This window comes from Cynocephalus volans, chromosome 4 (assembly GCF_027409185.1).
Source record: "Cynocephalus volans isolate mCynVol1 chromosome 4, mCynVol1.pri, whole genome shotgun sequence".
Taxonomy (NCBI): Eukaryota; Metazoa; Chordata; class Mammalia; order Dermoptera; family Cynocephalidae; genus Cynocephalus; species Cynocephalus volans.
Genome location: NC_084463.1, coordinates 32319339 through 32347045, shown reverse-complemented (window position 1 = coordinate 32347045; position 27707 = coordinate 32319339). Strand labels below are relative to the sequence as shown.

Genomic DNA, 27707 nt, shown 5'->3' with positions numbered 1-27707 from the left:
TCCTTGCATGGATTTGGGATATAGTATATACTCATCCCCAATGGACGGGGGAAGAGTCCACTGGCATAAGAGAGGCTGGATTTAACAGACTGCAGGTTGAGTCACCCCAGGGTTATCTATGAGAATTGCCTGATACTTGGCCAATCTTTCCCCTGTCATCCACAAATGTCCCTTTATTTCAAGGACTGACTTAACCTGATGAGGAGTCAACAACTCTAAAGGCTTTCCCTTAGTTATTTTTGCATCTCTTCTACCAATAAAGCGGTAACTGCCACTACTTTAAGGCAGCCAGGCCAGCCTTTAGGAATACCATCAAGTCTCTGAAAAGAATGCTATGGGCCATAGCTCTGTCCCCAACTTTTGAGTCGGGACTCCCAGAGCTATTCCTCTTTTCTCTGCAACATGCAAAGTAAAGGGTTTAAGCAGATTAGAGATCCCCAATGCAGGGGCCTTAGTTGGGGTTTGTTTTAGATCACCAAAGGTCCTCTGTTTCAGCAAGTCAAAGAAGGAGTGAAGTAGCTGATCTTTTTTTTCCCTCGCATACCTATGACATTCGTGGATCATGAGGAGGGTTTCCCTACAAAGGTAAGAAGGACAGAGTAAGTTGCCCCTATATTCAAAAGGAAGTGAATTTGCTTACCCATAACATCCAGAGTTACCAGGGGTTCCTTGACTATTAAGATGTTCCTGGACAGTGGTGAGGAGGATAACCCTGGCCCTCTTCAGTCACTTGCCTCTCCTTCCTGGACTACTAGAGCTTTTGTTGGCCAACAGCCCCCTCTTTAGGAGCACAGGCAGTCATATCTCCAGTGCCAGGGATCATCTTTAGTACGTTGGCAAAGGTGACATGTTGCTGGGTGTGGTTGGATACATTCCTTAGCCCAATATCCGCTCTTTTTGCACTTGAAGCAGGAACACATGGCCTTTTTTGTTTGGCTTTTAGGTATACCCTTGGATGGTCTCTGGGTCTCAAGGGCTTTGCCAATTTCAACAGCCATTAATTTTGGCCTGTCATTTTTCCTTGCACTGTTCCTTCCTTCCCTCCTCAAGATTATGATTGTTAAATGCAATGACAGATGTACTGAGTAATAGTCTGATTTGTCTGTAGCCCCAGTTGTAACTTCTGCAATGTACATCTAACATCAGGGGCTTTACTGTCCCATCAAGGCTTAGCCTTCGGGTGAGAATGGATCCAAAATGGTGACCTTTGAAATCCTTCTTCTAATCTATCAAAAAAAACACTGCAGGGTTTTTGTCCATTCCTTGGATGATTCCCCTCAACTTATCATAATTTACAGGTTTTTGTATTCTTTTTTTTCATGACTCTTATCAGAGCTTCTAAGAACTTTGCCTTTCTCATCATTCTCTCTGTGTTGTAATCCCAATCTGGTCAGTCATGGAGACAGTTTCTCTTCCTGGATAGTTTCCCTGGGGGGTTCTAGCAAAGATTTCATCTGCTTCTTTCCATGCCACTTTTAGGACGCAGTCTTTTTCTATAGGGGTACAGCAAGTTGAAGGAATAAACTGGACGTCCCTCCAGGAGAGGTCAAAAGCCAAGGATAGGGTCCAGAACCCATCTGTAAATTTATCAGGGTCCTCTAAATATTTTCTCAATTTTTCTTTTCATTTCTGTCTGTTGTTGCAAAGGGAACTTGGACCATAATGGTGCCTTCAGCACCTGCCACTTCCCAGAGAGTGAGGATGGCTGAAGGGGACAAAGCAGGGTACAGAGCGCCACTTCTTGTATGGGAAGGGCTAAGGAGGGGGCTGCAGGGGCAGAGGCAGGAGACATTGTACAATATGGAGGGGGTCTATTTTCTCCCTGAGAGACAGGTGGATGTTGAAGCAGGGGGCCTTCAGTTAGATCTGTGACTCGTAGCTTTTTGGAATCAATCTTCGAAATTCTGTTGCATACGAGGGGTCCACGATGTAGAGCCATGAAGGCCTGGCATAAGGAATCTCTGACCATTTCCCTTGCCTCTTGCAAAACAGATCTAGCTGGTAGATCATGTCGTAATTGGTGCTCCCATTTAGAGGCCACAGTTCTTGGTCCCCAAGCTTATACTGAGGCCAGGCCTCCTTACAAAAAAAAAGATGAAGCATTTTCAGATTATCTGGGTCAAACCTGTAATGTCTAAGGGGATGATGCCTGGGTCAAAATCCTCTCCAGAGTGTCCTCTGTAGTAGGGCATTTTGCCCTTGAGGATCTGTGGGCGTCCGCAATTGGATTCCTCCTTAGTATACTTATACCCTTCTTGGGCATCCCCGAAGAAGAGTCCTCTGTGATGCCAGACGTCTCCAGCCCTATGATCAGCCCCAGGGCCTTTTCCTTTGCCTTCCCCTAAGACTGACTTTGGCTCCTTACTCATGATCCTATGCTTTATAAAAGTAACTCAACATAACAATGCTTGCTATTGGCTCCTTACAGTGAATTAGTCCAAACCAACACGGGAGTAGGTTAACTTGTGCTAGGCCCTGAAGTGAAGGTGGGAAGCAAGATCTGTCCAAGTAGGAAGAAGGGAATGCAATTAATATCCCACTGATAACAATGCTATTCCACAAATATGACAGCCCAGACTATGGGACGAGTTGAAATAGGAAAAAAAAAAAAAAAAAAAAAGTCCAGGGCCGGCCCGTGGCTCACTCGGGAGAGTGCGATGCTGATAACACCAAGGTCCCGGGTTCGGATCCCATATACGGATGGCCGGTTCGCTCACTGGCTGAGCGTGGTGCTGACAACACCAAGTCAAGGGTTAAGATCCCCTTACCGGTCATCTTTTAAAAAAAAAAAAAAAAAAAAAAAGTCTACCAAACAAATGTAATATCCTGGGAGATAGGTGGTGGAGATTCCCTTAACAAGGAGTTTACAGGGTAATCATGTACTTAATCCTGTTGTTTTTCATAAACCTTTTGCACCTGGACTCCCAAGATGTGAGCAAGGCCAAATGGAACACCCACGGCCTGTGAGGGAGGCACCCCTAGGAGCAATCACCCAGAGAAGGGGAAGCCACAGAGGAACTGGGATCAGCTGAAACATTCCATGCTGGTTCTAATGCACTCCAACTGGCAAGGTTATATCCTTTCTTAATTATCACTAATAGATTTTACCCTAATTAAGATCCCACCTGTCAAAAAACACCAGGGTCTGATTGCCTCTTTCGTTCCTAAGTGATTTACAGGAGAAAATTTTAAGCTTTGCTGTTGGGCTGCAATCTTTACTCTGATATTTCCCAAGACTGCTGCTTCCCTGCTTTCAAAACCATGGAGTTGTTTCAGGGGACAGTACTTGGCAGCATATTTAACCTCATACTTTCACAACAAGAAAGTCGATGCCTTCATTGTCAGCTTCCACTACTAAAACACTCTGCAATATCATGAGTAATGGGGTGCAAAGTGTCAAGGAAGCTCCCTACAAAATAGCAGAATTCGTTCCACAAACACATCATAATCTTTTGGAAATAAAAGATGACATTGTTAGACTTCCTATGACTGTGATGAGAAACTACATGTGCTCAAGCCATCCTGATGGGGTTTGAGCATGGAATGTTCAAAAAATACTTAGCTTATTTATTATTTCCATTTCATGCAACTGTCATTTTAAAAATGACAGATGGTAATAAATCATTGGCTTTCACAAGTCATTTAACACAATTACATTTTTACTAGTTACATTTTACCTGGTTGGACACTAGTTCCACTTTATATGGTCCTGTTCCTCAACTTGGATTCTATTCGGGTATGTGATTTAATAAGTTGTGTATTTATGTACAATTGGTACCACCACCATTAATGTATCCTCTATTGATAAGCAAATGAGAAGTCAGACTGTGTTGACACCATTTTGATTTCTCAAGCTTTTTCTTCTGCAGTCTTTCTCATTTCCTGAAAATAGTTACAGAAAACAGAGAATTGCCAATGCATATCAACCAACCCTCCCCTTACCAATGTAAAGAAATGCACAAACCAAAAACAAGATAAAAAGGAAACCAGTCTCTTCCCCATGATAGTTCAGAATAACCTCAAATAAACCCCAAAGGAAGGGCTAAGTGTGAAAGCCCTTCTCATCTTCACAAGAACATAAAACATGCCATTTATTGCCATTCTGATGAATACAGGGTTAAAAATAGCACTTGAATTCGAAATTCAGAACAAAACTGCAGCTAAATTAAAAGGCTCTAATTTGCTGCTCCCAGATGTCACTCCAAATTTCCATTCCATATCTATGAGCTGGTTAATCAAAGTCTGACTTATAACCCATCAAGCAGAGGTGGAGGCATTCTACTTCCACTTTTCAGAAAAGTGGCTTTCTCCTCACTAAGACCCAGAATTACAAAGTCCACCTGGATGTGCTCAGCTGTGAGACCTTCCTTCAAGGCACCATCTGGAACCAGGAGGAACTGCCCAGTCGCACACCAGACTCCCCTTGGTCTAATGATCCCCAGATGCACCTCATTAACAACTGATTGGCAATATCCCACCGCTACAGAGAAATTGTCGGGGGTGGGGGGGCGCTCTTCCACCTATGTCATATGGTTCCACCTTTTTCTCAAAAACAAAACCTCAGCTAGCAGAGCATGAAGCAGATCGCAAACGCAGCAGGGCAGGTGTAATAATAGGGGAGGAAACATTTCATGTGGTAGGGTAATATTTCCCTGGGAAATATTAGAAGGGTAATATTTCCCTGGGAAATATATAATTGTGAAAAATAAGCCTCCACAGCCTGAAGAGCATGGGGCTCTTACCTCAATGCTGATTTCATGTCGAAGCAGCAAAGGAGGCAGCCGGGGAGGACGTCAGCCAGAGAAAGGGCAGACCCGCCAGTTTCGCCTGCCCACGCTGAGTGGAGCCAAGCCAAGTGGGCCGGGTGCAATCTCGCTGGCAGGCTGTGGCTCAGAGAGAGGTTGGAGGTGTGGGGGGGAGTGCGGGAGGTAGAAAGAAAATGGCAAAAGTGAGAGCAGTAGTAAAGAAAAGCAGTTACCTTTTTGTATCCCAGCCAATACACCAAGACGTTACAGGAAAACTGCAGGGTTCCTGGTCAGAGAACCAAGATGATGTGGGAAACTGCAGGTTTCACCAGCTAAATTCGAGTTCTTGGTGTCTCGAACAGAGAATTCCACGAGTCAGGCTAGACGTGAAAAGCAAAGGACAGTTTATTTAGTAAAGAGAACGCTCCGGAGAGGGTGGAGCAAGTTCCAGCAATAGTATGACTCAAGAGCACCGAGAGTTACATTCCGTGGGTTGAAGTCCTCCCAGCTGGATTCGAGTAGTTTGGTCACTTGCTGAGCCCTGGCAGTTTCTGTTGATTGGCACCTCAGCTGCGGGAACTCATTGGTCCAACCCAGTAGTGCCCAATGTGGGGGCAGAGCTCCCTATCTGTCTTTATTTCCTCTGGCTATGCACGCCTGCACCCTCAGGGAACCAGCGGTACCAGCTGTCCTACTGGCAAACCAGGTTTCCTCTTCCCACTCTTGTCCTTTTCTACTTTCCTGCAACACTTGGGTCAAAGTCCCGTATCCTCTTCCTCCATCTCACTGTCAACAGCGGTAACCTTCCCTTAAACCAGCAATGAGCTCCCTGAACCCCCGACCTCCCGCCCTCAACTCCGCGCGGAATTCACCGCAGCCCCTCGGGGCACCCCCAGGGTCGTCCTGATGCTCAGAAGGTCCACATGGTGGGCAGCCTTTCTGAAACTGTGAAACTCTGCAAATCGGCTGCACCTCAAAAAGGTGCGCAGGCTGACACCTTGGGGATCCCACAATGGAGGAAGCTCCGGGGAGGGGGCCTGCGTTTCTCCGGCCCTCCTCATCTGAACAAGCGGGAGAGCCAGGCTTTAAGGAGGAGCTTCGGTTGGAAGGGGGTTGGGGCCTGCCAGGGCGAGGGGTGGGGGTGGTCACCGAGGGATTCCGCGATGGGGCAGCGGGCGGAGCGCGGGGTCTCCTTCCTTCGCTCCTCACCCCCCAATTCCTGCACTCGGCGACGACTCCCGGATCGGCCCTTCCGGGCGTCCACACGCCCGCGTCCACTGAGAGAGCCAGAGAGAGAAGAACAGGGGAGAGAAGAGCCCCCAGACCCACCTTCTCCGGTCGGCGGCCGCCCGCGACTGGCCGCACCCGGGCGAGCCCTCCTGCCCACTACGTCCCGGGCCTCCGCCGCCCCGCCACCGGCTAGCGGGCGCCGTCCCGGCCGCGCCTCGACGCCCCTGCTGCCAGTCCGCCTGGGCGCGCGTCGCCCTCGCCAACCCCGTGGAGGCCCGGTCGCTGCAGGGAGGCGGGCCCACAAAGCCCCCGGCCCAGCGTCCAGGCCGGGGAGCGCGCGGGGCGGGGCGCGCGGGCCAGGCCGGGCCGGGGGTGTCAGATGTCACCCCCAGCGCACACCTCGGCCGGGGGGCGGAGGAACGAACCACTGAGATGCGGAGACCTCCCCGGTCCTAGAGCGGAGCAGGAAGTGTCCCAGGGGAGGGAGCCGGAGGGCTCTGGCCTTTCCTTTCCTCCGCGTCCGGCGGGCTCCGGAGGCGGCCAGGCCCGTGCAGCCCGCCAACAGGAACGCGCCGCGGCGGTGAGTGCGGCCCGGGCGCCTGCGGCCGCCGCGCCTCGGCCCCGCCCCCTCCGCGGCCCGCGCGCCCCTCACGCCCCGGGCCTGGGTCTCCGAGTCCCAAACCCTGGCCTCCACCGGCGTCGCCTCCCCGCCTGGAGCCGGGCGTCCGTGAATGTGCGGGCCGGAGATAAGGCAACGCAATTATTATTTTTCAGGAGCCTCCATTTGCTCCCAATCGAAGTTGTAGTTTTCTGGATGATCGGGAGACCGGGTCTGGACCGGCCAGGGAAGAGTCGGGCCCTTGCAGAGAGCCCGCCTCAGCAAGTACACCGGGGAGATCGGGCTGGAAGGATGAGGGGCTGCGGCCGTGCACTTCCGCCACAGTAGGAGGGATTTGAATTAGACGCTGGGAAGGAGTTGCAGGCTGTGAGGTGAGAAGCCCGGCGCGGGTTAAAACGGAGGCGTGTGTGTATGTGAGAGAGAGAGAGAGAAAGCTCCCCCCTTTCCCTGGCCTAAAATGCCCTCCTGCTCTGTTCCTCCTCCAAGAACTGCTTTAAGCAAGCCCCGCCCCTGTGGGAACCCTCCCGTGACTAACTAACGTTAGTTCATTCATCAGGAATCTCCTCCTGAGCCTCCTACGCGCCAGGTGCCAAGGTGGTAAAGAGGAACACGGCTGTCTGCTTAGAGATAATCGCAGTGGACAGCCTCACAGCAGGAACTGACTGCTGAAGGTGGGGTGCTGGGTGCCCCAGCGTGGGTGCAGACCTGAGTAATCAATGACCCGGCAGGTGTGTGATGCGTGTCCAGAGAGGGGCAGGTGAGGAGAGCGGGTGGTGCCCAGATTCGGTTCCATATACACGAACAGACGTGGAAGGGAATGTGGTGGTCGGGAGAGCTGTGATGCATCTAGTCAAATGCCTTCAGAGTCCCCTTATGAGTGTCTGTGTTATGTCTTTACTTTGGAAGCAAAGGGTTCCGGAGACGGTTTTTTCTGGTGCTACTCAGTTGCTTTGTTGCTTTTCTGGCATTACTTGTCTTCCTGCGACCTCACCTTGTGAGGTGTTGAAAGTTAAGATGCTGCCATGTTGGGGAGCCTTGGACAGATGGGGGTGTGGAGGTCCAGTGGCCATGCCTGGGGATAAGGAGGGAACTGTGTGTGTCTCCACCTGCCCTTTCACTTTCCCTGTGTTACAAAGTACAGATCAGTGAATAGTAACCGCTGGTCTCTCTGTTGTCACCCTGTGTGTGTTGGCTGGGTCGTCTGCACCACAGCCTTGGAGGTGTAGGGATCCCTGAGCCCTACCATGGGGGATATGGTGGGCTGTGGTGTCCAGGGGCTCAGCGAGTGCTGAGAGCTCTGTGGTGAGTGTTTCCCTCTGTATCCTAGCAAGGAAAGACTACAAGGTGTGTGCCATTTCCTTGAGCATGATTTGAAGAAAACAAGGGTAGAGTGGGTGGAGACAAGGATGAAAGTCAAGGTATCTTTAAATATATGCTAAACATTGCTGCTTACATATTCAAATGAGTTGGGCAGAAGGCTAGTCTGAAAGCACTGTTTTTAAATAGTGTTATTTCTCTCTGGTAAACTGCATGTGCCTGTCTCTTGTGACTTTCCCCATCTGTCTGGGGTCATTTTCCCTGTGCTTTATCCCTTACCTCCCAGTGCAGGTTCTGCTGGGTAAGGCCTATTCTGGCTCTGTTGTCCATCCAGCACGCAACACTGGTGGTCAGTCCTCCACCACTAACAGGGTGGATTTTCCATTCCTTGATGCTCTTTGAGGGCTCTTCCCATGCATGTGTCTTTGTCTTTCCAGCCCAGTTTGTAGAAGTCTTAAGAGCAAGGACTTCAGCTCCGAAGGTCAAGATAGTGGCCCACTTGGCACGTCCATCTTGGGTCCTCTCCAGTAGGACCTGGCCACCGAAGGTACCAGAGAGTCTTGATTATGTTTCTTCCTGCATGTGGCCCTGCTGGATGCTTGAAAAAACAGAGTCGTGTTGAAATGCCACCGCTCTTCTCCCAGATTTCCTGCCTTGCTCATCCAGTCACCCCTTCAGGGAAACTCACATGTAGTGGTACTGGTGAGGGGGGTATCTTTCTCTCTGTCCCCACGTGTGAGGACCAGCCACACTGACACTTCTTACATTTCCCAGGGCTTCTCCGAAGGGCTGGTCCCTGTGGTTTTTGTCAGTTTCTCTGTCACCACCCCCCAGAAACGACTGCAGAAGACCAGAACATTGAAGCCAGCGATTTCTGTTTGGAAATAGGGTCGTCTTCTGCCGCTGACCCCCCATCAAATCCCATCATGCCCACAGCCCTGTGCCCTCGAGTCTTGGCTCCAAAGGAAAGCGAGGAGCCCAGGAAAATGAGGAGCCCACCTGGAGAGAACCCTTGCCCCCAGGGGGAGTTTCCCAGCCCCGAATCCTCCCGTCGCCTCTTCCGCCGTTTCCGCTACCAGGAGGCAGCAGGCCCCGGGGAGGCCTTGCACCGACTCTGGGACCTGTGCCGGGGCTGGCTGCGGCCCGAGAGGCACACCAAGGAGCAGATCCTGGAGCTGCTGGTGTTGGAGCAGTTCTTGGCCATCCTGCCCCGAGAGATCCAGAACTGGGTGCGGGCCCAGGAGCCTGAAAGTGGCGAGCAGGCTGTGGCCACGGTGGAGGCACTGGAACGAGAGCCGGGGAGACCCTGGAAGTGGGTGAGCGGAGGGGGTAGAGCCTGGATGGGGAGGGAAAGGGGCTGGGAAGCCCCGTGCTCCTGTGCTTTGGCCGTGTCTTGCGTCCCCTGGCCTGGGCTAAGGAATTCTGTCTCAGTCCTTGTACCTTGGTTAGGCACAGACTAGCGTTTGGTTTCCTAAGAAAACAGGTTTCGCTCCCTAAAGGCTCTAATTTGAGTATGATTGTGTCATCCCTCTTTACAGCCCTGTGCAAGGCTCAGGGTGAGCCTTTTGTGGTCTGCTGTGGAGTTAGTGCTCAGCAGGCCCAGGGAGGGAGTGGGGGGTGGTTCTGCCCAGTGTCTTGCAGATCCCACTGGCCTGACCCTGGTTAGGGATTTCTCCACCCAGCCCTGAAAAACTCTCTGGGATTGCAGCTCAAGCACTCTGAAGACCCTGTGGTGATTGACGATGGGGACAGCCATCCAGACCAGGACCAGGAGCCAGAGCGGCTGCCAGGGGAACCCCAAAGCAACCTTACAAAGTGCCAGGACACCCAGCCCATGGCCATGGCACAGGGCCTGGGCCTCGCAGGCAGACTGCCAGGCCAGCTCAGCGGGGACCCAGGTATGCAGCCCATGGGAATATGGGAGTGGTGAAGTGGGAGCTTGTATACCCCATCCTGTGCTTTTAGTGTAGTTTTTGTTAAGATGATGGCCCTTTATATCAGCAGTGTTCTCCTGTCGCTGAGGAGCTGTGAGCTGTTATCAGGGTCTAGATTCCTCCCTAGAGAGATTGAATCAGAATCTCATGAAAATGTCTGTCCTCTTCATAGTGCTAGGTCCTCTCAGAGGAAATTCTTCTGTAGGTAGGTGTCTTTAAGGTTGTGCCATCTTATCTCTTTGAGGGTACATCTCTGTGGGCTTTGTTAGTTTGGGGACAGCCAGGGACTGTCACTGAACCACCAGGGTCTGTGGCATGAGCTGAGCATGGCCATGTCTCTCAGAACCTCTATTTCCTTGGCTAAACAACTCCTGCTTGCAGGATCATTATGATGCACTAAGGAGATATAAAAATGCTTTGGAGAGTAAAAGGTGGTATATTCAGTGTATGGGGCCTGAATGTCACTTAGGTATGGTTTGAATATCTATACAAAGTGCCCCAGTTGGCTACAGGCAAGTAGTTTTGTCACCAGAAAAGCTTGACTTTGTATTTCTAGGTATTACCTTGGGCATGCTTGTAAGCTCTCTAAGCCTTGGTTTCTTCCTTTGTCCAGTACAGCTATTAGTTACCTTTTTGCATTTTTTGAGGATTAAATGAGATACAATTTGTAAGATGTTGAGTGCAAGGCCTGAACGGCCCATAAGTTTAAGTTGAAGTAATTATCATGGGAGGTTGTGGCACCTTCATGCTGAAGGAAATCTGTGGCATGTGTGTGAGTCTTGGTGGACTTGCCACTTCGCTCCATAGTTCCCATGGAAGAAGAGAGTTTGGGAAGCCAGGAATGCATTCTTTTGATTTGCGGAAGTTGTGTTTGGCATTATAATAAGCTTCTCAGTAAATAAATAAGTAAAGCCTATTAAATTTCTCTATGTGCAAAACTATACTGACTTCTGTACAAATCAAATAAACTCTTCAACCTCTCCTTGGTTAAAAGTCAGAACAGTTGTGTTAATTTGTTTCAGCTGCCGTAACAAAGTACCACAGACTGGGTAGCTTTACATAACAAATTTATTCTCATAGTTCTGGAGTCTGCAAGTTAGAGACCAAGCTGATGGCAACATTTGGTTCTCCTGAGCTCTCCTTGGCTTGTAGACTGCTGCCTTCTTGCTGTGTCCTCACATGGTCCTCCCTTTGTGTGTGTGTCTGTGTCCCAATTTCTTCTTATAAGGACCCCAGTCATATTGGCTTAGGGCCCAGCCTAAAAGACCTCATTTTAACTTAAAGACCCTATCTCCAAATATAGTCACATTCTGAGGTACTTGGGGATTGGGACTTCAGCATGTGAATTTGAGGGGTACATAATTCAGCCCATAACAACAGGCATAAGGGAAGCAGCCACTTGCCCAAATAAAAAAATGCATGTATAAGCAGTCTGGGTTGTGCAGGAAGTGGGTGGCCATAGGAGGGATCCTGTCGTGGAGTCCAGGAAGATACTCAGAAGGAGTGGGAGGAGATTCAGGAACCAAAACAGCCTATGCAGGTGCTTCTTAGTGAGGTTCTGAGATAAGCCAGCAACCACGGAGGGGATTTGGGTCAGCTCTTTATTTCCATAAGGAACAATCAATAGACAAAGTAGACTTGATGAGAGTTAACAATCTGGAAAACCTTAAACATTAGGGCAATTTATCATTGGATGAGCTACCAGTTAGAGCTATATAGTTCCTACTCTTGAAGATCTTCCACAAAATCTGGATTTTATGTATGGACTGGAGTTTTCCAATGTGATTCTCAAAAGTGTCCCTGTATTCATTTATCCTGGCCAAAGGTAAGGTGGGGCTGTCGTCCATCTCCCAGAAGGTGGCAGGAGGGAGCAGAATTACAATACCCCTTCCTCAAGATGTTGGTCAAAGGGTACAAAGTTATAGTTAGGATGAATAAATTCTGAAGATATATAGTGACTATAGTTAAAAATAATGCATTGTATACTTAAAAATTTCTCAGAGTAGGTATTAAATGTTCTCATCACAAAAAAAATGTCAAGTATATTGGGTGATGGATATGTTAATTATCCTGATTTAATCATTCCACAGTGTATGCATATGTCATAACTTCACATTGTACAGTTTTTGCACACAAAATATACAATTTTTATTTGTCAATTATACCTTAATAAAGTTGGGGGGGTGAAAGTAAAATAAAAAGGATGAACAAATAAACCTTAAAATTGAACGTGCACATAAAAAAATACTTCCTCCTCAAACCCTCACCCACCTAGCCCGAGCATCCCTTTCAGGCAACAAAGAGGCTGCTTTACACCCAGATTGTCACTGCCATCTGCATCGGCTGCTTTCCCAGTCCTTTGTTCCAAATATCTACTCCTGCACCTGTTGTTTGCTGAAGACTTTGCATCCCAGGTCTGATAGGTCAGGGAAACTAGTTTCTTTTTATTTTTTTTTAAAAAGATGACCGGTAAGGGGATCTTAACCCTTGACTTGGTGTTGTCAGCACCACGCTCAGCCAGTGAGCGAAACGGCCATCCGTATATGGGATCCGAACCCGGGGCCTTGGTGTTCTCAGCACCACACTCTCCCGAGTGAGCCACGGGCCGGCCCAGGGAAACTAGTTTCTGATGTTAGCATTGGTATTGACATAACATGTTACCTGGGGTTAACCTGTAGGATTTTTCTCTACACTGAAAGACTGTGGTGCAGTTTTCCAAGTCTTATCCTGTAAAAGGAGCACCTTTTGAAACACAAAGCTCATTTTTACATAGCTGCACCATTGGCCAGGTGTGAGGCTCATTGCTTGCAGAAACCTGAGTAAGGCGTAGTTGCCGATCAGAGGAAAGAAAATATTAGAACATGGTAGAGAGGAACTGGCTGATTAGCTCAGTTGGTTAGAGCGTGGTGCTGATAGCACCAAGGTCCAGGTCCAGGGTTTGGATCCCTCTACTGGCCGGCTACCAAAAAAACAACATGAGTAAGGAAGGGTGATAAGGGTTGAATGTGTCCCCCAAAAGTTCATGTGTTGGAAACTTGATCCCCATTGTAACTGTGTGAAGAGGTGGGAAATCTGATTATGATACTTGAAAGGTGGAGCCTTCAGAGGTGATTGGATCCTGAGGACTGTGCCCTCGAATGGATTAATCCATTTTAGGAATGATGGGTTAATGGGTTATCAGGGAGTGGTTCTGATGGCTGAATAAGGAGAGCAAGTGAGAAGGCTAGCTCTCTTGCTCACGCCATGCTCATCATATGATACCCTGGTCGCCACGGGACTCCCACCAAGAAGAAGGCCCTCACCAGACGCACCCCTGGACCTTGGACTGCCGAGCTTCCAAAACTGTAAGAAATAAGTTCAATTTCTTTATAAATTACCCAGTTTCAGGTATTCTGTTGCGAGCAACAGAAAACAGACTGATACAGAGGGTGAGATGGTTCCAAAGCCACTTTTGTATGATGGGGGTTAGGGCACTGCTCCAAATGCTCTTCCAAGAGTGCCTAACAGTGATAAAACTCTATTCTTTACTTTAAAAAAAATCTTTTTATCAACAAATAAAAAAATGTATATATTTATTGTGTGCAATGTGATGTTTTGACATATGCATACATTGTGAAATGATTAAATCAAGCTAATTGATTGCTTTATATACTTATCCACTTAAGGTCTACTTGTCCACCTATCCAGTGAAAGTAAAATAAAAAATAATTTTTAAAAAAATTTACTCAGCAATTTTCAAGTACATAATACGTTGTTATTAACTATAGTCACCATGTTGTACAATATATCTCCTGAACCTGTTCCTCCTAACTGAAATTTTCTGTCCTATGACCAACATCTTCCCAATTTCTTCATATCCCAGCCTCTGATAACCATCACTCTACTCTCTGCTTCTATAAGTTGGACTTTTTTGAAATTCCGCATATAAGCAAGATAAGGTAGTGTTTGTTTTTCTGTGACTAGCTTATTTCACTTAGCGTAGTGTTCTCCAGGTTCATACATGTTGTCGCAAATGACAGGATTTCCTTCTTTATTAGAGCTGAGTAGCATTCTGTTGAGTATGCACACCACATTTTCTTTATCCATTCATCTGTCAGTGGACACTTAGGTTATTTCCATATATTGGCTATTGTAAATAGTGCTGCAGTGAATATGGAAATGCAGATATCTCTTCAACATACTGATTTCAGTACCTTTGAATATATATACAGAAGTGGGATTCGCTGGAATATATGATAGTTCCATGTTTAATTTTTTAAGGAGCCTCCATATGATCTTACATAATGGCTGTACTAATTTATATTCCCATCAACACTGTATGTGTTCTCTTTTCTCTGCATTGTCAGCAACACTAAATGTATAAATTTATATGATGCTGGAGTCCCAAAATGATTCTCATTGCCAACAGCCCTTACTGATACCTCAACTAGGTAGAGTTTTAACCTTTATTTTCCCTGTATTTCGGATGACAAAGCTGAGGTCCCTAGGCCTGCAAGGAGTCGAATAATTATTGGCAGTGCCAACTTGAACCCAGGCATTCTCTCTTTTAGCCCCCATTGTTGTATCTGAAAACAAAGTAACAGAAACTCTTAATGTGCAAAGTGCTTTGCATGGGCATCATTTTGTAATCCTCATTTTACAGGTGAGAACAGAGACCTGAGGTTTTATGAAAAATGCCACGAAATGGCTCTGTGTTGGTGTCTCTCTTGTGGTTTTCTTTGCTTGCCAAAGTCGAAATGGAGAAGAGCCCCAGGGAACTCAGGAGGTGTCAGCGCCAGGCCTGGCCCCCTTTGGGACACCCTTTTTCCATCTCTTGCAGTTCCGCAAGATGCCTTTCTTCAGGAAGAGAGTGTGAGGGATGCACAGCTGATGACCACCTTCCAGCTGCCTCAGGTGAGTGATTTCTACAAGACTCCTGGAAAATCCCATGTTTGCCTCTCTGTGAACTACAGGGCAGCTTTCCAAGGACCCCAACCAGCTTACTGTCTACTACACAAGATATTCAGCCTTAGCCAGAAACACTAAAATAGGCAGGACATGAGCTTACAAGACACCCCATCTCTCTTCCATCCTTCACAGTCCTGGCTGCTCACTGGGCTGACTGTCAGGTCACCTTCACCTTTGGGAAACCTTGTGCAGACAATGATGCCAGAAAACGAATGCCCTTGAGTCCACATCAATCAGCCTCAGCATTTCTAGGATCCCTTTCTATGAATAAAGGAGGCCTCTCTGCTCTTCTATTAAATATGTTTTTTTTTAATTTAAAAATCCTCATAACTATTTCAGAAATGTTAGGAAGTGGAGGGAAGAAAACACAGGTAATTTCAGTACCATCACAACGGTGTGGTGAGTTATTAGTGAATTTCCTTGGCGCATTCCCCATTCGTGTTTCCATAAAAGGTTTGCCTACTCAGAGCTGAGAGCTAGTCTGGCAAGTCTCTTACTCACCTCTTTCTGGCCCAGTTGCTGCCGTTAGCCATGGTTTCTGACCACATCCCCTTCATCTTTCCTTCTAACACTTTCCACTGGCTGGCATGATATTTAGTCATTACAACATCATCTCCTCCCACGGGAATGTGAGCTTCATGGAAAAGTGGAGTGTGTTTTATTTGTTTTCCGGTTGATAGAAGATTCTATGAAGAACAGTAGACACACTATTAACATGTCTCAGCAGAATGTAGGAAGCTGAAGAGTTTGCTTTCTGCACTGATTTTTCAACCTGAGTTTTAACTTGGAGTAGGGAGGGCCAGTGATGGGAAAGAGTCAGCCAGGTGTTTTAGTCTGTTTCTGTTGCTCATAACAAAATCCTTGGAACTGGGTAATTTGTAAGAAAAAAAATGTATTGCTTATAGTTTCAGAGGCTGGGCAGTACAAAGTCCAGGGAACACGTCTAGTGCGGGTCTTCCTTTGTGGTGGCTTCAGAGACACAGGGTATCACATTGTGAGATGGCAGAAGCAGAGAGAGAGAGACTTTCACATGCTCTCTTTTTAAAACCTTCAGAACCATGCCCACTATTCCAAGAATGGATTAATCCATTCATGAGGGTACAGTCCTCACAATCTAATCACCTCTTCAAGGCTCCACCTTTCAACTACCACCATAGCATTTCCCACCTTCTTAACACTGTCACAGTGGGGGTCAAGTTTTAGGGGGACATTCAATCCAAGGTAGCAGGTCACCTGGGGTAGGGGACATCTGTTTCCTGCCCTTCTGCTCTGCTGAAGCTGCGGCATGCACCCATGTACCCTGATGTTAAGTACATACATTTCAGCATCTACTGTGTCATGTGACCATTGCTAAACACAAATGATGCAAATGAGGTAAAACCCATATTTCTTATTAAAAATCAGTACTTTTAACCAGCATAACACACAAGGGGATGCTGTGAATTTAATACCTACTGAGGAGTGGTATTCATCTGTGATTTCCTCTGTGTCCCTACTAAATGCCATAGTGAACACAGTACATAGATTTTGATAAATCGGTATTGTTTTATCACTCTGTTGAAGACATAGTTTCTGCCCAGTGCACTAAAAGTCACCATCATGAAGATCTTACTTTTTAAAGTTTTTTTAAAAATTTTTGTTTCATTGTGGTAAAACACACATAGCATAAAATTTTCCATCTTAACCATTTTAAGTGTACAGTTCAGTAGTGTTAAGTCTGTTCACACTGTTGTGCAACCAATCTCTAGAACTTTTTCACCTTCCCAAAATGGGAAACTCCTCACCCATTAAACAGTAACTCCCCATTTCCCCTTTCCCCCAGCCCCTGGCAACCCCCATTCTACTTTCAGCCTCTATGAATTTGACTCCTCTACATATTTCATGTAAGTGGAATCAGGCAGTATTTGTCTTTTTGTGACTGGCTTATTTCGTTCAGCATAATGTCCTCAACATTCATCCATGTTGTAGCATGTGACAGAATTTCCTTTGTTGTTAACGTTGAATAATATTCCATTGTATGTATATAACACAGTTGTTTATCCATTCACCTGCTGATGGACACTTAGGTTGCTTCTACATTTTGACTGTTGTGAATAATGTTGCTATGAATAAGGGTGCTTGTAAAGTTTCATTTTTCTTTTTTCTTTTTAGATAATTGTAGATTCACATACATTTGTAAGAAATAACAGAGATCCCTTGAACTTTTTATAGTTAATGGTAAAATATATAGTAAAAATCTGTCTTGTAAAAATACAATACAGTATCACAACCAGGATATTGACATTGATACATATAAAATACAGAAAATTTGTTTCAACAGAAGGATCCCACCTGTTGCTTTTTATAGCCACCCACTTCTTTCCCACTCTCACCCTCCCATCAGTCTTTGACAACCACTAATCTGTTCTTCATCTCTACAATGGTGTCATTTTGAGAATGTCACCTAAATGGGTTCATACAATGTGTAATCTTTGGGGATTGGCTGTTTTCACTCAGCATAATTCTGTGGCGCTCCATCCACGTTGCTGTGTGTATCAGTAGTTCATTCCTTTTCATTGCTCAGTAGTATTTCATGGTGTAAAAGTATCACATTTCATTTAACCATTCACCTGTCGAAGGACATCTGGGTTGCCAGCTTGGGGCCTTTATAATATAAAGCTGGTATAAACATTTATGTACAGTTTTTGTGTGAACATCAGTCTTCATTTCTCTTGGATAAATGCCCAGGTTTGCAATTGTTGGGTTGTATGGAAAGTGCATATTTAGTTTTACAAGAAACTACTATATCCCAGAGTGGCTGTGTCACTTACATTTCTACCAGCAATGTATGAGTGATTTACATTCTCTCTTTTTTTTTTTTTTCTTTTTTTTTTTTTTTTTTTAAAGATGACCGGTAAGGGGATCTTAACCCTTGACTTGGTGTTGTGAGCACCACGCTCAGCCAGTGAGCGAACCGGCCATCCGTATATGGGATCCGAACCCGTGGCCTTGGTGTTCTCAGCACCACACTCTCCCGAGTGAGCCACGGGCCGGCCCAAAATGCTTAATTTTTTTTTTTTTTTTTTTGACCGGTAAGGGGATTGCTACCCTCGGCACGGTGTGGTCCACACCGCGCTCAGCCAGAGAGCGCAGTGGCCATCCCTATATAGGATCCGAACCCGCGGCCTCGGCGCTATCATCGCTGCACTCTCCCGAGTGAGCCACGGGGCCGGCCCCGATTTACGTTCTCCACATCCTTGCCAGCATTTGGTGGTGTTACTGTTTCTTGTTCCTTCGTTTTTAGCCGTTCTGATAGGTGTGCAGTGATACCTCATTGTGGTTTAAGTTTACATTTCCATAATGGCTGATGATGTTGAACATCTTTTCAAGTTCTTGTCTGCCATCTCTATATCCTCTTCTGTGAACTGCCTCTTGATGACTTTTGCCAGTGATCTAATTGGATCATTTTCCTTTTTCCACTGTTGAGGTTTTTTTTGTTTGTTTTTGTTTTGTTTTGTTTTGTTTTGTTTTGTTTTGTTTTGTTTTGTTTGTCTTTTTCGTGACCAGCACTCAGCCAGTGAGTGCACCGGCCATTCCTATATAGGATCCGAACCCGCGGCGGGAGTGTCGCTGCGCTCCCAGCGCCTCACTCTCCCGAGTGCACCACGGGGTGGGCCCCACTGTTGAGTTTTGAGAGCTCTTTAGGTATTCTAGATACTCATCCCTTGTTGGATAAGTGTTTTGCAAATATTTTCTTTGACTCTGTAGCTTGTCTTTCCATCCCCTTACTGGGGTTTTTAGCAATCAGAAGTTTTTAGTTTGGATTAAGTCCAATTTGTCAATTTTTCCTTCTAAGGAGCATGCTTTTTTGCCTAGTCCTAGCCCCTAAAGATTTTCTCCTATGTTTTCTTCTAAAAGTCATATAGTTATACATTTTACATTTAAGCTCCATGATACATTTCAGTTCATTACCTGTGATCCAATTTGCTTTTCATTCCATGATTTATAATTGTATAAAGTATGAATGAGAATTTGGTTGAGTTTTTTTTTTCTGTCCAGTTGCTCTAGTACCATTTGTTGAAAAGGCAGTCTCTCCTCTATTGAATTGCTTTTGCACCTTTGTCAAAAAGTTGGGCATAGTTGTTTGGGTCTATTCCTGGATGCTCTCTTCTGTTGCATTGATTTATATGTCTTTGCTTCCACTAATACTACACAGTTTTGATTACTGTAGCTATGTGTTAAGTCTTGAATTGTGCAGACTTATTCCTACCATTTCTTCCTTCATCAAAATTATTTAAGCTACTTTAATCCCTTTGCCTTTTTGTATGAATTTTAGAATAATCTTGTCCATATCTATAAAAAGTCTCACTGAGATTTTGATAGAAATTTTATTAAACCTGTATTTCAATTTAGGGAGCATTGACATTTTTACTAACTTGACAGTAAATGTAAATTTCAAACTGTGAATGTGGTATGCCTCTCCATTTATATAGTTCTTTGATTTCTTTAATCAGTGTTGTGTAGTTCTGAGCATACAGTTCCTGTACGTGATTTGTTAGATTTATCCCTAAGTAATTCAGTTTTTGAGCAATTGTGAATGGTATTGTATATTTAATTTTGATGTCAGCATATTCGTTTCTAGTATATAGAAGTGTAATGGTTTTTGTTACTACATTTTTTATTCTGTGACCTTGCTGAATTCACATATGAGTTCAAGGAGGATTTTTTTAAAATAGATTTCTCTGATTCTTTTTTTTTTCAAGGTCATCATGTCATCTGCAAATACATAGAGCTCCCTTCCTTCCTTTCCAATTTGTGCCTTCTGTATAGGTTTTTGGGTAAATTCTCTTAGATCAAGTTAAGGAAGTTCCTCAATTCCTATTTTTCTGAGAATTTTTATTATGTGTGTGTGTTGAATTTTGTGATTCAGTTGATATCATGTGAATTTTCTTCTTTAACCTGTTAATACTGTAGATTACATTGATCAGTTTTTTGGTTTTTTTTAAATTATTGAACCAGGCTTGCATTCCTGGAACAAACCCCTTGTCATGGTGTAAAGTGCTATTTATATATTGCAGAATTCGATTTGTTATTATTTTGTTCAAGATTTCTGTACCTACATTCATGAGGGATATCGGTATGTGGCTTTCTTTTTCTTTACTGTCTTTGTCTGGTTTTGATATCAGGTTAATACTAACTTCATAAAATAAATTGGAATATGCCCCTTTCTCTTATTTTCTAGAAGAGATTGTGTAAAATTGGTGTTAATTCTTTGAACATTTGGTAGGGCTCTCTAGTGAAACCATGCAAACCTGGAGAATTGGCCAGGGATAGATGGTAGGTAATTTTAATTATAGATTCAATTTCATTAATGGTTATAGTGCTTATTCATACTATCTGTTTCATAGCGGGTGAGTTACAGTAATATGTTTTTTTAAAATTGGTTCATTTCATGTAAATTGTCAAATTTACATATGTAGAGTTATTTGTATTAGTCTTTTATGGGATATACTTTTGATATCTGCAGGGTCTGCAGTGATATCCATTTTATTTCTGATATTAGAAGTTTGTGCCTTCTCTCTTTGTCAGTCTTGCTAGAAGTTTTCAATTGTATTGATCTTTTCAAAGAAGTAGCTCATTGTTTTACTGCTTTTTCTCTGTTAATTTTCTGTTTTTAATTTCATTGCTATCTGCCCTTATCTTCATTATTTTCTTCATTCTGCATGCTTTGGGTTTGTTTTAATATTTGTTTTCTAGGTTTTAATATTTGTTTTCTAGGTTCTTGAGGTAGGAATTTAGAGTACTGATTAAGACATTCCCTCTTTTCCAATGTCAGCCTTTTAGCGCTATAAATTTCCATCCCAGCACTGCTTTAGCTACTACTTAAATACATTGTAGAATTCCATTTTGATTTACCTAGTATGTTGTTGAGTGTATGTATATCTTTATATAGCTTTTTGAATGACTATTCTAGGTATCACATTTTATATACATAACTTAGCAACCTACTGGTGTTGTTATTTTACCACTTTAAATGTAGAAACTTGCCTCCCATTACATCCCTGCACCCTCTCCCTTTTATAATACAGTTGCCTTAAATACTTCTTCTACATACATGTAGAACCTCATCAGAGAGAGTCATGGTAATTTGTGGTTCAACTATCAAACATTATTTAGAAAATTCAAAAGAAGAAGGAAAGCCTATTGTATTTACTCATATTTTGGCTTGCCTTTTTCTTCCTTCCTTATGTTCCAAGGTTTGCTCTTTTATTGTTTCCTTTCTGCTTAGAGAATTTCTTTTAGCTATTTTGGGGGGTTAGGTCTGCTGGTGACAAATTTACTTATTTTTTCTTCATCTGAGAATGTCTTAGTTTCCTCTTCATTCCTGAAGGATATTGTCACCAGAATATAGGATTCACAGTTGACGGTTTTCTTTCAGCACTTGAAAATATTATGCCACTTCCTTGTTACCTCCGTGGTTTCTGATGAGAAATCTGCTATCATTCAAAAAAATGTTTTCCCTGTAGGGAAGGTATTATTTTACTCCAGCTGCTTTTAAGATTTTTAAAAATTCTTTTGCCTTTAATTTTCAGAAGTTAAATTATGCTGTGTTTTTGGTGTAGATTTCTTTTTTTTTTTTTTTTTTTTTATAAAAGATGACCGGTAAGGGGATCTTAACCCTTGACTTGGTGTTGTCAGCACCACGCTCAGCCAGTGAGCGAACCGGCCATCCCTGTATGGGATCTGAACCCGGGGCCTTGGTGTTATCAGCACCGCACTCTCCCGAGTGAGCCACGGGCCGGCCCTGGTGTAGATTTCTTTAGCTTAGCCTGTTTGGGGGTTGCTCAGCTTCTTGAATCTCTAGGTTTATTTCTCTTTCCAAATTTGGGAAGTCTTGAGCTATATTTTTCTTCAAATAAGTTTTTATTCTCACCTTCTTTCTCCTCTTCTTCCTGGACTCTGATGATACAGATTTTAGATGTTTTGTTGTAGTTTCACAGGTACCTGAGACTCTATTCATGCTTTCTTATTTTCATTTTTTGTTTTTTTTCCCCAGTCTTTAGTCTCTCTGTGGTTCATATTGGACAATTTCTATTTTTCTGTCTTCAGGTTGACTGAGCCTTTCCTTTGTCCCCTCCATTCTGTTGTTGAGCCCATCCACTGCGTTTTTATTTCAGTATTGTGGTTTTCAGCACTCATATCTATTAGGTATTCTTTATATCTTCTGTTTCTTTGCTGAGACTTTCCTTTTTTTTTCTTAAAAAAGATGACCGGTAAGAGGATCTTAACCCTTGACTTGGTGCTGTCAGCACGACGCTCTCCTAAGTGAGCTGACCAGCCATCCCTATATAGGGATCCGAACCCAGGGCCTTGGTGTTATCAGCATCACACTCTCCCACGTGAGCCACAGGCCAGCCCTTTTGCTGAGACTTTCTGCAAGGGTACTTCAAAAAGTTCATGGAAAGATTTGTATTATCTTTTCATTCTATTTTCCCACGAACTTTTTGAAGTACCCTCATATTTCTTAGCAGAAGCTTTCTGTTGTTTTTGTTGGTTTTTTGCATGCTTTTATAGTTGCTCACTGAAGCATTTTATCCTGGCTTATTTCTTTGTCAGATAGTTCTAACATCTCTGTCATCTCAGCATTGTCATCTATTCTTTATCTTTGCTTACTCAGTTTGAGATCTTTCTAGTTTTTGGTATAGAGAGTGATTTTCTACTGAAACCTAGACATTTTTGTGTTATGTTATGCTATGTTATGTTAGGAGACACTGGATTTTATTTAAACCTTCATCTCAGCTGCTTGTTTTGTTTTGTTTTGTGTTTTGACATTGTTCCAGCAGGAGAAGGGGAGGGAGTGTACTACTTGTTACTGTCTGGTGAGGGAACATCTCAGCTTACCCACTGGATTTCCATTGGCACCGAAGTGGGGTTGTTGCTTGTACACCTGAGTGGGGGTGGGAGTTCCAGCTCCCCCACATGGTCTTGTTACCATCCAGCAGGGATGGAAGTCTAGGATTCCCATTCATTCTCTGCCGTTGTTAGAGAGGGTGGGGCCGCAGTTTTTTTCTGTGCTGCTTGGCTGGAGTAGAGCAGTTATTGTCTGTATTACTAGGCTGCCCCTTTCCTGGTCCTGTGCAGGCTTTTGTTGGCGGGGGGGGGCGGGGGGGGGTTATTTATTTATTTATTTATTTTTTGTCTGTTGGCATTTCTGTGTTGCCAGCTCCTCCTTCAGCCTCAAGTCTGGAATATATGAGGCAAAAAGAAGAACCCAGGAACTGACCACCATGTTGTTCCTAGGGTTCCAAGGTCCCTAGCCAGTCTGCCACCTTCTCTTCACTTTCAGAGTCTTCCTGTGTTCCTTTTATGTACAATGTGCAGGGCTCTTACATGTACTCAGTGGGAGGAATTAGAAAAGTTTCCTCTGAAAACTTAATTTTAAATAGATATATTTATCTATTTTTCCTATCCATTCTCAAGTTAAAAATTGGCAAAATATAGAAAGTAAAAGGATACCACATGAGAAGACCTCTATGTGTTCTGATGAACTTCCTTCTGGACTTTTTTCTGCCATTTTATTTGATCCTAGTGCCTCACCGTAGATCCTAGGATCCTCCTGTAGATCATTGTATCCTGTTTTTACACTTCTTCCCAACATGTAAGCATTTTCCCATGTGATTCTAAAAGCTCCATGGGTATCCTGCTGTGTGGCTGTGTCAGATTGTGTCAGTGACTGGAGCACTGCCTGTTACACACACCTGGCCCTCGAACTTAGATTTGTGATGCCATGACTGTAAACTTTGTTCTAATTTCTAGTTTTGTGTAGTTTCTCAAACACCTAACCAAGGGTCAAAGGGGAAAAAAAAACCAAACAGGCAAATCTCTTGTTATATTACTCCCAGTTTCTCTTTTCAGAACTCCCCACCTCATATAACTCCCTCCCCACAGTGCTGTCTTAAAGAATTGGATTTTTTCATATTCCACCAATAATAGCAATAACCATTTTTCCTCTTTAAGAAACTGACATCAAGTTGTTTCCCTCAAGCCCTATAAGGAGATCCAGTGGCTTCCTAAGGCCACTTTCCATTATGTGGAACAGTTTGGGGAGACTGACTTTTCCACACTAACCTTTTCCTAGCAGCAAAGCCACTTAGGGACTCATTAAATGCAGCCTCTAAGGCTCTACTCCAGACCTACTGACTCAGAATTTGCATTTTACCAAGATGCCCAGATGATTCATATGTGCATGCAAGAAGCTGTGTTTCAAAACCCTGATTCAAATTTAGAAATTTGAGGTATCTTATTTGTTTATTTTTATTTTAAACTTTTTCTTTTGAATCAATTTCAAAGTTGGAGAAGATTGCAAGAATAGTACAGAAACTTCCAAATACCCATTTGATGGAGTTTGGATGTGTTGTCCCCTCTAAAATTCATGTGAAAATTTGATCTCCAATGTGGCAGTGTTGGAAACTGATTGAGTCATACGGGCGGATCCCTCAGGAATGAATTAATGCTCTCCTTGGGGGACGGGGGATTAACGAGTGAGTTCTCACTCTATTAGTTCCCGCGAAGGCTCGTTGCTTAAAAAGACCCTGGTACCTTCTCTCTCTCTCTTGCTTCCTCTCTCTTGCTGCCTGTCTCCATGTGATCTGCTTGTACCCGCTGGCTGCCTGCCACTTTCCGCCATGAGTAGAAGCAGCCTGAGGCCCATGCCAGATGCAGCTGTCCCAGAATCGTAAGCCAAATAAACCTCTTTTCCTTATAAGTTACCCAGTCTCAGGTGTTCTGTTATAGCAACACAAAATGGACTAAAACACCATTACTTCCGTTTCCCCATTCTCTCTCTCTCTTACTCACTCACTCACTCACCAACCCTTACCCCCATTTTATTTTTCCCTGAATCTTTAGATAGTTATGTGCAGACTCTTTATACCTTTATTAATGCCAAGGGTGTGTGCATTTCCTAAACAAAAGGACAATTTCTTAAACAACTGCGATACAGTTATCACATTGTGGAAGTTTAACATTGAAACAATAATGATGAGCATCGTTGTTTCTCATTTGGTTGCCCCATCTCTAGTGTTTCTTCCTTGGGTTTTCAGTGTCTGTCATGCCATTGATAGTTCTGCTGAGTGGAAGGATAGTTGTGATATACTTCCCTCGCGGGTTTGACTCAAATGAGATTCAAGTCACTCGTTTTGGTGGGAGCACCAGGTTGGGCATGCCCTTCCCAACATGGCACATTGAGAGGCACTGATGGCATGTCCTTTATGCGTCATGTTAGCTGATCACTGGGATAAGGGGTCTGAAGTGATTTTTAAAAGGACATATATATACAATTTGTGTATAATTGTTCTGTAGATGTTCATTTTTTACACTAACATTCCTTTATTCTTCACCAAAACAATGACTTAAAGTGGTTGCTATAGTTTTACTTTCTTAAATCCATTTCTGGAGCCATAATTTGCATACAATACACCTATTTTAAGTATAAAGCTTAGAGAGTTTTTGACAAGTGTATCCAGCCATGAAATCATCACCCCAATCAAGATATGGGATATCTTCATCACCCCAAAAGTTCCCATGTATCCTTTTGCAGTAAAGCCATGCCTCCAGGCCCACACAATTACTGGTATCTCCTTGTCACTACAGATTAGCTTTTCTTGTTGTAGAATTTTATATGAATGGAATCATACAATACAGGGTCTTTTGTGTCAGTCTTCTCATACACAGTCCAGTGATTTGAGTGTCATTCATGTTGCGCATATCAGTAGGTCATTCCTTTTTATTGCTGAGTACTATTCCATTATACAACTGTATCATAATTGGTTTATCCAGGTCCCTGTTGGTGAGTATTTGGGTCACTTCCATTTTGGGCTGGCATGAATGAAGCTTTTATAAACATTTGCATTCAAGTTTTTTGTAAACGTAGTTTTCATTTCTCTTGGGTAATTTACCTAGGAGTGAAATAGTCATAGGTTAAATATATGTGAAACAACTATTTTCTGTAGTGGTTTACCACTACCCACAGTGAATTAGAGGTCCAATTGCTCCACGTCTTTACTAACTCTTGGTATTGCCTTTTTTTTTTAAGTTTGGCCATTAAAGTAGATATCTTATTGTGGTTGTAATTTGCATTTTCCTGTTGACTAATGAACCTAAGCATCTTTTCATGTGCTCATGGGCTGTTTATACATCTTATGTTTGGAAGTTTTCAAATCTTTTCCCTATTTATATATTGGGTTGCTTGCCATCTTCTTGTGTTTTAAGAAATGTTACACACACACACACACATATTCTGTATAAAAGTCTGTTGTCAGACATATGAATTGATAATATTTTCTACCAGCCTATGACTTGCCTTTTCATTGTTTTAATGTTGTCTTTTGAAGATTAGACATCTTTTACTTTGATGAAGTCCAATTTATCAATTTTTTGTGGTTTTATGCTTTTTGTGTCCTAACAAATCTTTGTTTACCCTAAGGCCACAAAGATTTTTCTTCTGTGTTTATGTCTTCAGGATATTTTATAATTGTAGGTTCCACATTTAGATCTTTGATTCATTTCAAATGGTTTTTTGTATATGGTGTGAGGTGGGTGTAGGGTTTGTTTGTTTGTTTGTTTGTTTGTTTATTATGAAGATGACCGGTAAGGGGATCTTAACCCTTGACTTGGTGTTGTCAGCACCATGCTCTCCCAAGTGAGCTAACCAGCCATCCCTATATAGGGATCCGAACCCGTGGCCCTGGTGTTATCAGCACCACGCTCTCCCAAGTGGGCCCTAATGGTTAACATTTAAAAGCACAATTTACATTTAGCAAAATTTGTAAGAGTCCATTGGAAAGTGCTAACTGAGCAATTTCCGATCCTGATTCCTTATCACAGTCACCTGGGGGAACTCCTCATTTTTTTTTTCTCATAAAAAAATTCATAGTTCAGATGGCTTTTTTCTTGTTAAAAAAAAAAATTCATAATTTAGAAGACATTAGGCCAGTTAGCTTAGTTTTTTAGAGCATGGTGCTAATAAAACCAAGGTCCAAGTTTCAATCCCTATACAGGCCAGCCACCCAAAAAAAAAAAAAAAAACTAGAAGATGTTAGATGATATTATTGAACCAATGTTAAATTTCTCAGGTGTTGTAGAGCAGTTTCGTGACCATGGTGCTATTAACATTTTGGCCAGATCATTCTTTGTTGTATGGGGCTGTCCTATCCCTGGCCTCTACCTACCAGATGCCAGTAGCACCCATCCCCATTTTTGACAAACAAAAATGTCTTCAAACATTGCATATCTTCTAGGATGTTAATGGGTTTAAAGGTTGTTTTCAATCTTTAACTATTATCATCAGTGCTGCAGTGAAGGGATTTATACAGACCTCCCTCACATTGCACATGTGCAAAATAAATTTTAGAAATGGAATCTCAGCTTTAAAGGGAGAGCACACTGATAATTTAGTAAACATTCCCCAGTAACCCACTATAGAAGTTGTGGGTGTACAGCATCCCCAGCACTGAGTAGGAAGACTGTTTCTCCACATCCTTGACCACCTGGCAGGGTATTCACCATTTGTATTCTGCCAAATAAATTAGGTGGATCTCAGGGTAGAATTAGTGAAGCAGCTTGGACCTTGGAGCCTGGCTCTGGGGTGATCTTTCTGGTGTTTCCTTTCTCTGTCTCCTATCTGTGCATGTTGCTGGAGGCTCTACCCTCAGCCCCAGCTTGCATCCCCCCTTTCCTACTGCTATGGTCTGAATGTTTGTGTTCCTAAAAAATTCATGCTGAAATCCTAACCCTGAAGGTGATGGTATTAAGAGGTGGGGCTTTGGGTAAGTGATTAGATCGTAAGAGCAGAGACCTCATGAAGGGGATTAGTATCCTTATAAAAGAAGCCAAAGAGAGATATGTAAAAACACAATGAAGTCACAGCCATCCATG

General features: G+C 43.7%; 2 protein-coding genes across 7 annotated transcripts in view; one reads left to right on the top strand and one right to left on the bottom strand.

The window, feature by feature from the left end:
- NLRP3 (NLR family pyrin domain containing 3) overlaps positions 1 to 6369 on the bottom strand; it is a 74014-nt gene extending 67645 nt beyond the window's left edge. For 2 of the 3 annotated variants that reach the window (XM_063094298.1, XM_063094300.1), the window contains exons 1-2: positions 6075 to 6369; positions 4979 to 5125 (exon numbers count right to left, since the gene is read on the bottom strand). The gene's annotated coding sequence lies outside the window, so the exon portion shown is untranslated. Of the gene's footprint in view, positions 1 to 4742; positions 4884 to 4978; positions 5126 to 6074 lie in introns of all 3 variants that reach the window. The other variant, XM_063094299.1, reaches the window with a different exon arrangement.
- Positions 6370 to 6464: 95 nt separating this feature from the next.
- The window catches only part of ZNF496 (zinc finger protein 496), a 33467-nt gene continuing 12224 nt past the window's right edge, over positions 6465 to 27707 (top strand). For 2 of the 4 annotated variants that reach the window (XM_063094562.1, XM_063094560.1), the window contains exons 1-6: positions 6465 to 6555; positions 6750 to 6965; positions 8349 to 8458; positions 8800 to 9227; positions 9620 to 9809; positions 14665 to 14738. In XM_063094562.1, the coding sequence (XP_062950632.1) occupies positions 8838 to 9227; positions 9620 to 9809; positions 14665 to 14738 (654 nt within the window). In that variant the 5' untranslated portion in view covers positions 6465 to 6555; positions 6750 to 6965; positions 8349 to 8458; positions 8800 to 8837. Of the gene's footprint in view, positions 6556 to 6749; positions 6966 to 8348; positions 8459 to 8685; positions 9228 to 9619; positions 9810 to 14664; positions 14739 to 27707 lie in introns of all 4 variants that reach the window. The other 2 variants (XM_063094563.1, XM_063094561.1) reach the window with 2 other exon arrangements.